Source organism: Amaranthus tricolor, chromosome 9 (genome assembly GCF_026212465.1).
Source record: "Amaranthus tricolor cultivar Red isolate AtriRed21 chromosome 9, ASM2621246v1, whole genome shotgun sequence".
Lineage (NCBI taxonomy): Eukaryota > Viridiplantae > Streptophyta > Magnoliopsida > Caryophyllales > Amaranthaceae > Amaranthus > Amaranthus tricolor.
Window position 1 is genome coordinate 27,227,291 of NC_080055.1, and position 10,448 is coordinate 27,237,738.

The 10,448-nt window shown below is 37.6% G+C and overlaps 1 protein-coding gene across 2 annotated transcripts in view; it reads left to right on the forward strand.

The window, feature by feature from the left end:
• Nucleotides 1–9,339, forward strand: part of LOC130823878 (ubiquitin-like modifier-activating enzyme atg7) — a 9,982-nt gene extending 643 nt beyond the window's left edge. Inside the window, exons 2-15 of one of the 2 annotated variants that reach the window (XM_057688694.1) lie at nt 4,531–4,694; nt 4,795–5,009; nt 5,094–5,285; nt 5,365–5,419; nt 5,564–5,658; nt 5,797–5,983; nt 6,115–6,220; nt 6,325–6,469; nt 6,561–6,719; nt 6,831–7,019; nt 7,331–7,516; nt 7,634–7,749; nt 8,147–8,303; nt 8,841–9,339. In XM_057688694.1, the coding sequence (XP_057544677.1) occupies nt 4,691–4,694; nt 4,795–5,009; nt 5,094–5,285; nt 5,365–5,419; nt 5,564–5,658; nt 5,797–5,983; nt 6,115–6,220; nt 6,325–6,469; nt 6,561–6,719; nt 6,831–7,019; nt 7,331–7,516; nt 7,634–7,749; nt 8,147–8,303; nt 8,841–9,014 (1,980 nt within the window). In that variant the 5' untranslated portion in view covers nt 4,531–4,690 and the 3' untranslated portion in view covers nt 9,015–9,339. The remainder of the gene's footprint in view (nt 1–4,530; nt 4,695–4,794; nt 5,010–5,093; nt 5,286–5,364; nt 5,420–5,563; nt 5,659–5,796; nt 5,984–6,114; nt 6,221–6,324; nt 6,470–6,560; nt 6,720–6,830; nt 7,020–7,330; nt 7,517–7,633; nt 7,750–8,146; nt 8,304–8,840) is intronic. The other variant, XM_057688693.1, reaches the window with a different exon arrangement.
• Nucleotides 9,340–10,448: the final 1,109 nt, after the last annotated feature.

Below are 10,448 nucleotides of genomic sequence, written 5' to 3' on the forward strand. Positions count from 1 at the left end.
TTATAATTTGGAACTTTACAAATTGGATGTACAAATTATGACATGCATACATTCTATATCACTTTTGGATGTGATTTTTATTTTGATTTTGGAGATTAATGCTAGAATAGAAAGTTATATATTGATGTTATTAAAGTTGATAGTGTATCCATAGAAACTAGGGGACAGTGAGGTGTTTTGCCAACAGCTATGAGCATTGAATTTTGTGTGATCTATTGAATACCTATGATTGATTAATCTGCAGGATTTTTGTGTGATTTACTTTTTGTTCATAGTCCTACTTCAATGATTCAATCCCTTTGAATCATGGTGTTGGGATGGTTTATCCAAAGATTCTAGCTCTTCTCACTCACTCTTCATCACTCTATAATACTCATTGATAGATGATGAGCCTTGCTTAGTTTCATTCAACTCTTTATTGAGTTTGTATTTTAGAGATCCATCGGAGATTCAAAACCTCCTTTCAATATACAACCATATTTCTTTTGTTGTCATCATGTACATGATGGTTTGTTTGATTGGTTCAGGCACTGAGCTCATTATCCATCCTATAACATTGTCATTACAAGTGTCCTATAAATCACCTTTGACTCTGTCCTCTTCATCTCTAGTGACTGTTCCATTGATGAAGCCAAGTTTTCTTTTGGAGGACAATGCTATTTCCATGAATCTTCTCCACCTTCTGTAGTTGCTGATATCTGTGAGCTTATCTACACTCACTGTATTGGGACCATCTGATTCGTGCAGATATAAGGGATTTTGAGGGTTCATTTTCTCCATGAACTGATTAGTAAGAGTACAGATGAGAGAAGAGAAGAGAGAAGAGAAAAAGAGGAATCAGAAGACAGAAAAAAAAAAGAATGGAGAGGCAGAAGAAGAAAATAGGAATAGATGATAATCAGAGTCTGTAAGGCTTCGATACCATGATGAGTGAATAAGAATCAACAATGCAGTGGGAATGTTTTTTGTATTTCATTCATTTCTTTCTTAAGCCACAAGCATTACATATATATATCAAGCTAGGGCAGCTATCCACTATGATGTTAGGAAACTTGGCCAACATACATTCATTTATGTACATGGGACCATTGGGACAAAGAGAATAAACTAGGACAACATCATAACAGAAATAGACTAAAAAAGGAAAAATAAGAAAGGACAGCAAAGGAGAGAGCCAACAGGCAGTACACACACAACAGTGGTACACACTGCACATAGAGTAGTATTGTCAACACCCCCCTTCAAGGTGGGAGTGGAGCTGTAGCTTGAGCTCCCAGCTTGAGCAAAAGATGATGATGCTGAGAGACTAGAAGGGACTTAGTTAAGATGTCAGCATCCTGGTCTTTATGAGGAACATATTGAGGTTGAATTATGCCAGAGTGTTGCTTTTCACGAATAAAGTGGCAGTCTACCTCAATGTGTTTTGTTCTCTCATGATGAACTGGATTAGCAACAATTGATAAAGCTGCTTTGTTGTTACATTTAAGGATAGTGGGGTTGTGATGAGACAGACCAATATCCTTAAGAAGCTGAACCAACCAAAAGACTTCAAATGTAGTGAGTGCCATGGCACGATACTCAGCCTCAGTTGAGCTTCTTGCTACCACAACCTGCTTTTTAGACTTCTAGGAGATGGAAGAGTCACCCAATAGAATGCAAAAACCAGTTGTTGACTTGTGAGAAATGGGACATCCTGCTTAATCACTGTCACAGTAAGCTATGAGACGTGCCTTTCAGGATGAAGTAAGCGGGATACCTTGTGAAGGATTATTGTGCAAGTACCTTAGGACCCTTTTTTGCGGCTTGCATATGGATGGTGGTGGGTTGATGCATGAATTGACTTAATTTCGTCGGCTGTATTAGGCTTTGGTGGCAATATTTGGGCAAGTCAAAGTCAGGTAGATAAGCTTGCCTATAAGCTGTTGATAGGAAGAAATGGATGGAAGGGGATCACCTAGGTTAAGGGTTAGCTTAGTGTTTGGATCAAGGGGTAGTTTAAGAGGTTTGGAGTAAGTCAATTTGTATTCTTTAATGAGGTCAGTGGTGTATTTGTATTTTTCCAGGAAAATTCCTTTTGGGGATCGATCAACCTCTATGCCTAAGAAGTATCTAAGGTGGCCAAAGTCTTTCACATGAAATTTGGAGGACATGAAAGCTTTGGTTTCTGTGATGGTGCATGGGTTATTGCCAGCTATAAGCAAATCATCTACATATACTAATATCACAGTGTGATGACTAGCATGATGTTTGGTAAAGAGTGAGTAATCACTCTTGCACTGGTGAAATCCACATGTTTGCAAGGCATAGCACAGTTTAGAGAACCATTGTCTAGGCGTCTGTTTAAGGCCATAGAGTGACTTTTGTAGCTTGCAAACTTTACTAGGAGTGGGAGAGTTGAGGTGAATGGAGATAGGTTGCCCAGGACCCTGATACCCTGTGGTAAACTTCATGTACACATGCTCATCAAGGTCACCATGTAGGAAGGCGTTTTTTACATCAAGTTGATACACTTCCTAATAACTAAGAGCTGCCACTGCAAGCAAAGCCCTAACTGTGGTAAGTTTTGCCACAGGAGCAAAGGTACCATACTGTTGTTTGTTCCCCATGATCACTAGATGTGCTTTGTATCTTTCTATGCTGCCATCAGGAATATACTTCGTTTTGAAGAGCCATTTACTGCCTATGGCTTTTTTACCGGGGGAAGATTTGTGATAACCCAAGTGTGATTATTTTCTAGAGCAGACAGTTCTTCATTCATAGCTATTATCCAGTGAGCATGCATGCTGGCTTCAGAAAATGTCGTAGGGCCAGAGGCTTGATGAAGATTAGCCAAGAAACAATGAAATTGAGGGTTCACAGAAGCAGTAGTAGAGTTAGCAATGGGGGTAACATAATCTACAAGTCAACTAGGAGTGGTTTTAAGTCTATCTGAACATCTGAGAGGTGGAGCTGGTGGGGAGACAATGGGGGTTGTAGAAGTTTCAGGAGAAGTAGAAGGACTAGGAGGAGAGGCAGGAGGACTTGAAGGGTCATCAGAAGGGGATTCATCATCTGATGAGTCTTCCCATAAAGCTGATTGTTGAATGGAGTTTTTAGGAGAATGAGGCATTAGTTGATGAAGTTGGTTAGGGTTCAAAGTGTAAGGAAAAATGTGTTCAAACCATTTGATATCTCTGGACACAAAGGTTTGTTTGGACAGAAGATTCAAGAGGTTATATCCTTTTTGAAGGGGAGGGTAGCCAATGAAAACACAAGGTAAACCCCTGGGGTTCATATTGTCATGATTGTGTCTTGGATTGTATGCAAGGGCTAGGCATCCAAATGGCTTAAGTTGGGAGTAGGAAGTTTTTTGTTTTTGAAGGATTTCACACGGGGTTTTGTTGTGGAGGGTGGTGGTGGGAAATCTATTGATTATGTAGGCACTAGTTAGCACATAGTCACCCCAAAAGGTTTTGGGTAAGCCAGCTTGCATTCTCAAACACCTTGCCATTTCCAACATATTACTATGTTTTCGTTCACATCTCCCATTCTGCTGAGCCCTATCAACACATGTGGTTTGATGCATAATTCCATGAGAGTCATGTAGGGATCTACGTTGAGTATCATCAAACTCCAATGCATTATCAGATCTCACAATTTTCACCTTCTTTCCAAACTGAGTGTTGGCTAGGGTGATGAACTTTTGCAAAGCTGTGAAGGAGTCAGATTTTTGTTCAAGTAAAGTCACCCAAGTGGTTCTTAAGTGATCATCTATAACTGTGAGGAAGAACTTGAAGCCTTCCCTTATGGAAACTCTGTATGGTCCCTAAACATCTATGTGAAGGAGTTCAAATGGTTGGGTAGCATGGGATTGGCTGAGTTTGTAAGGTTGTTTGGTGAGTTTTCCCATGGGGCAGGTCACACACAAATGTTGTATTTGTGTGGATGGTTTACTAATGACACCTAGGTGGTAAAGTTTCATCATAGGGGCATGTCCCAACCTTAAGTGCCATAAAAAAGTTTCATCCAATTTTTCAGATTCAATACAACCATGTGCTACTTTAACAGAATTAAGTGCAACATGTTTCATGTCTCCAACCACTGAATTTATGTTTTGATTAATGAGAAAATATAGCCCATCTTTTAACCCGCCCAGCCCCTGGATTTTCTGAGTGTCATTGTGAACAATAATGCACCATCTAGCATAAAAGTTTACCTTACAATTTTCAGAATCAATGAGCTTTTTTACAGATAATAGACTATGTTTAAAGTCAGGGACTACCTAAACATCTTTAAGGGTTAGCCCATTTTCAAGTGTCACAGAACACAATGAGAAATTTTGGATGTTTCACCTTTAGGCAGATTTATTTGTATACTCAGCTTTCATAGGCCTAGGATTAGTTACACATTCCACACTTCCTGTCATATGGTCACTAGCACCTGAATCTATTATCCACTCAGCTATTTTTCCATTTGCATAAAAGCATGATAACATACCTGCAAAACCAGCAAAGCTGTTGTCAACTTCTTCTGAATGTGCATTGTTCACAGAGATTTTGTGGCGTCCTGGAATGTTTTTTAGAAGCTGCTCCAGTTGCTCTACTGTGATTTCACTCCCCTCTCCTAGGATACCTCTTTCTTGAGCATTAGCAGCTATTCTAGCACCTCTGTTCCTACTCCAATTCTGGCTTGAATGGCTTGAATTTAACATATGGGTGTGTGATTTACTTTTTGTTCTCATTCTTTTTCTTCCTCAAAACAATAGCTTTGAATTTTTTTTGATCTATTGAATACCTATGATTGATTAATCTGCAGGATTTTTTGCACCATGCTCACATTTTCAAGTATCAAACCACTTAAATATTATTTCCGAATCTTTTTCATCTGAAACTAATGAGCATTCATCGACAAATTCAAGCCATTCAAACAGAAATAGATGTGCTGTCCGGGGAACACTTTATAATACGAATACAATAGAGGGCTTCCGGGAGCTTGACAAACAGAAACTATTGAAGGAAGAAGCTGGAAAGGTGTGCCATCGTTTAGTGCCTTCTGTTCAATAATATCATTACGTACCATGCTAGTCTAATAAGATTTGCCTGTCGTTCTATCAGATTTGGGATGATATTAATAATGGGAATGTGGAGAAAGAATGTGCATTACTTTCTAGATTCCTTGTTATTTCGTTTGCGGACCTAAAAAAATGGAGGTTCTACTACTCTGTTGCATTTCCTGCATTAGTGCTTGATCCTCCTGCTAATGTGGTTGATTTGAGGCCCGCTTCAGAGTGGCTAAGCTCAGAAGAGGTGCGTAAAACACGGTCACCGTTTTATGTTTTGGACTTAATGTTAGTAATCTTTGACATTAGGGTGGTTGGTGTTTTAGGCCGAGTCAGTGTCAGCTGCTTGCAATGAGTGGCGTTCCTCAGCAGTCACTTCAGGTGATTTACTTTCTTCCTTGTCCCTTCTAGAAGAGATATAATAATTTCAGCTTTTACACATTTCTTCATTTTTTTCTTTTGAAACATTTTAATTATCTTCTTTCCATGTATCATCCATTGACAATACTAATTTGTAATATCCAGGCGTCCCCTTCTTTCTTGTTACTATTGCTTCAAATTCACATGCCAGACTGAGGCATCTTAATGAGTGGGAATCATGCCAACAGGAGAGTGAGAAGGTTTGGCTGTGTGCTTGAACTTCTTTATAATTATATTTGTTTTGTTCAAAGTTCAAACTTTACTATTTAAGTTACATTATTTGAATTAAGTATCGGTTTAGCTTTTTTCTGTTGTGATGCTTATACTCAAACATGCAGATATTTTTTGGCTTTTATGATCCCTGCAATCTTCCCAACCATCCCGGTTGGCCTCTTCGCAATTTCCTTGCGTTTTTGTATACAAGATGGAACCTAGAAACTGTTCGCTTTTTCTGCTATCGTGAAAATCGTGGTTTTGCAGATATGGGATTGTCACTTATTGGTAAAGCCCTGATTTCTCCGCAAGGTATAGTATGATACACTGAGTAACATATATTTTCTGATTGCTCACTTCTTTTGCTCATTTCCCTGCTTTTAAAACTGATTATATTCTTTTTCAACCACTATTCATGTGAAAATGATAGCTTCTTGTTGTAGAATGGGAGGTCCATGGCCATGTACCTAAAGCGGTTGGATGGGAACTTGATAAAGCAAAAAAAGTAACCAGATCCATTAACCTTGCTACATCTATGGATCCTACCAGGTATTTATGTCAATAATGTCTTTGCCACATCATTTTTCTATTGTTGGTGTTGATGTCCGAACTGGTATTTCCATTTCATAATTTCTTTCTGTTAATATTCGCAGGTTGGCTGAATCTGCTGCGGATTTGAATTTAAAGTTGATGAGATGGCGGGCTCTACCCTCTTTGGACTTGACTCTTCTGTCTGGAATTAGGTGTCTTCTCCTTGGAGCTGGTACGCTAGGATGCCAGGTTGCTCGGACACTCATGGTAATTGCACAATAAGTTAGAACTTATTAGATCAGTATACCCTTGTTCAATTTTCCTTTTATACGTAATTCCAATTGTTGTGATTTTACAGGCTTGGGGTGTGCGAAAGATTACACTGATAGACAATGGAAAGGTGGCCATGTCTAATCCATTGAGACAATCACTGTACACGCTAGAAGATTGTCTTAATGGTGGTCAATATAAAGCTCTAGCCGCAGAAAGAAGCCTTAAGTCTATATTCCCAGCTGTGGTATTGCTGCTAACTAATTTGTGATAATTTTCTTCTTGACTTATCAGTTGCGTGATTGATCATTTTCCCATCCGTTGGATGCATGACTGGTTTTCTTCTTGCGCATATCAGGATGCAAAAGGGATCGTGATGTCCATCCCAATGCCCGGACATCCAGTGTCTATCCAAGAGGAGAGCAATGTGTTGGATGATTGCAAACAACTCAAAGAATTGATTAACGTACATGATGTAGTTTTTTTATTGACAGATACTAGGGAAAGTCGATGGCTTCCAACACTCCTCTGCACAAGTTCCAACAAGGTTGTTGACTGCAATTCATTCTATTTGCTTATTTTTCTCTTCCGACATTCTGACGTTGTGTAGTTGTCTTTGTGAGTATCACTTTTAATTTCTTTGTCCCCGTTTCTTTTTCTTTGCGGGGGTGTGGTTGATTAAAACACATTTCTTCTCAGCTCCGTTTTGAAATTTGAGCTTAGAAAAAAGAAATTTTCTTATGTCCAATACCGAAGAATTTTACAGACCTCTTATGTCACGCTAAGTTAATCAACACGATTTTGTTGCTACAATTTTCAAGACTGTTTGGCATTGATCCTGAATATTCTTGCATTTAGATCGCCGTGAATGCTGCATTGGGGTTTGAGAGCTTCTTGGTTATGCGCCACGGAGCTGGCCCTATCAGTTCTTGTGAAACAGTGGACGCCTTGTCATCTAGCATGGGGAACTTATCTGTAAAGAATGAACACAAGGAACCTAGATTGGGATGCTATTTCTGCAATGATGTGGTCGCTCCGATTGATGTATTTCTCTTTTTCTTCTACATAGTTTTTATTTTCTTTTTGATTTTTGTCATTGTCTTTTACTTTGCAATAACAAATTTGATCCAACCCAATTCTCCATATTAATGGTTTTTGCAGTCAACTACCAATCGCACTCTAGACCAGCAATGTACAGTTACACGTCCAGGTCTTGCTCCGATTGCTTCAGCACTTGCTGTTGAACTTTTGGTGGGACTCCTTCATCATCCTCTTAGGTAAATTTGCTAAGCATAATTCTTTCGGCTGCTTGTTGCGCGGACTAAAGCATTGGAACTTGTATGTAGCTCAGTATACGAGTTGTTTTATCTAGAAAATATTTTTCTCATCCTTCTTTTCCTGTAATTATATGTCACATCCAGTGTCACATGATTCGCTAATCTTTCCGCGAATCGATAAAACAAATTATGGTCAGTTTTGGGCTATTTTTGGCATTTTTGAGCTAATCACAAATTCGAAAAACGAATTAACTAGCAAATTATGTTTCACCGGTCACATTATACATATTATTGTATGATGAACTCATGTTTTTTGATTTTTTTAGATTATGATCAATTCTTTTCAGCTTTAAAGATTTGATTTCTTTTATTTAATAAAATGAATAAATCTGCGCAGGATATATGCACCTGCTGAAGTTTCCGGATCAAGTGATACTGGCAATGAGCAACCTCTTGGTATAATTCCCCACCAAATCCGAGGCTCACTTTCTCTGTTTTCGCAGATGACACTTGTAGGTCATGCTTCAAACAGTTGCACAGCTTGTAGTCCAATTGTAAGTCAAGTATCGTGCTACCTGGTCTTTCTTTTTACTTCTCTTTCTGTGATAAACTTATCCTCCTAGCTCGCCTTTCGGGGAGATTCTGTCAAAGCATGATATGATTATGCTATCGTTGTTTGACAAATTCACCAACTGATGATGAACAACGATGAAAATGGAAGAAAATCTAATTGGAAGTATTCCTAGGAATCTGATGTGTTGTGTATGGCTTCTTTCTGTTAAGAAACCAACTCAACCAAAAGTTTAAGCTGATGGTAAGGCCTCAGGATATGTTATATACTCTAACACGACCTCTCACACGAGAGCCCTTTGGGCCAGAAGTGTGGATGTAGCACAAACCCGTCCTCATACCTGGTGTTAAAATTTCCACTTTAAGTGAGGGGTGGTTGAATTTCGAACCTGTGACCTCTTATCACGATGGCTATTGATACCTTGTCAATAAACCAACTCAATGAGGCCCCAGGATATGTTATATACTCTAACACTTTCATTAGCTACTGTGAAATATTTTTTCTGTATTGTATGTTTCAGATAGTATCGGAATTCCAGAAAAATGGAATGGATTTCATATTGAAGGCAATCAACCTTCCAACATACTTAGAAGATCTCACCGGATTAACAGAATTGAAGAAATCAGCTAACTCATTTGAAGTAGACTGGGATATTGAAGACGACATTGACGAGGACGAATGTGTTGAAATATGAAGACCGGGTTCTCACCGGCTTAGTTTGTATATTGCAAAACAAGGTGCCATTCCCCTCGAAAGAAAAGCTAAAAGCTTATTGTTTTAACCGAAAATGTACAGATAATATAGCAAATAGTGCTTACTGCCATATAAAGGCTTTCAGATTTGATCGATGGAATTAGCCTAAGCCGATGGGATCAGTTGTGGTTGTGTTCGTAATTGTGGTTGTAGTTGTGATTGCGGTTTTAACGGTAATAGTTGTGATTGAACACAATCGAAGCTATTAATACCTTGATTCCTATTCTAGTCTGTTACTAATTCAACAGGATAATTCTTATGTGTCATTAATTTTTAAACCTATTCGAAATCAATTTGAAATCCGACGGAAAATTAATAGATCATCATCCGATCCATAATTCAAACATATGAGATATATCATAATAAAATTTGATTTTTAACCTATTTTTTCAGTTAGACATCTTCAATTTTTTAGTTGAATTTTACCAACTCTCACCCTAATAACTATCGATCAAGCATTTTGCATTATGAGTCAAGAGATAAACAATCAATGAATATGAAAAATTGCTCGGAAGAAGTTCTGAGAATGTTCAACATGTTCGATTATATGGGGCCTTGAGAAATTAGAAACCTCAATATTACATTATGTAGCATATATTAAGTGTTTAAAGATACAAATTTATTAGAAAAATATTACTTATAATTTTTGAAATTGCACATGATTTTCAAATAATTTGTCAATATTTACTCCGCTTTTGTCTCCGTGATTCTAAAGATTGTCATATTTGTCTTTTTAGTCCGTCTCTAAAATTATTATATTTTTATTTTTAATTATTATCCAATTTTTTAAAAATTGTTATCCAACCATTTTATTAACTTCTTGTCTTACTCGCATATTTTTTTTAGTATTCCTCACAATACCTTTTTATGCTATTTTTCTTAATTTGATCACTAGGTCAAATTTAGTGGTACTATCATATTCATAGGCCATAGCATATCGCATATAATATTCAGACTCAAATAAAATCAGTAGTCACGAGACAAAATGGAATTTGAGTGGATTTTCACGTGACACAATTCCGGCAAACGAGCTAACAACTACTCCCTCCGTTCCTTTTTGATCTTCCACATTACTATAACGGGTAGTTTCAAAAGTTCTTCCACTTTAGAATACTTTCTATTTTTAGAAAGTTTTTATCTCACTTTTACCCCTTAAAATTCCCTTTTTCTTTTAATGCACCCATTTTCTTTTATTTATAATTATTTTCTCTCTCATACTTCCAATACAATCATTACTTCACACTACTATTTAATTAAAATAATACCCACTACAACCTCATACTTCCAATACAATCATTACTTCCCACTATTATATAATTAAAATAATACCCACTACCACTAAAGATTCTCTTTTTCTTAATCTTTGTGAAATACC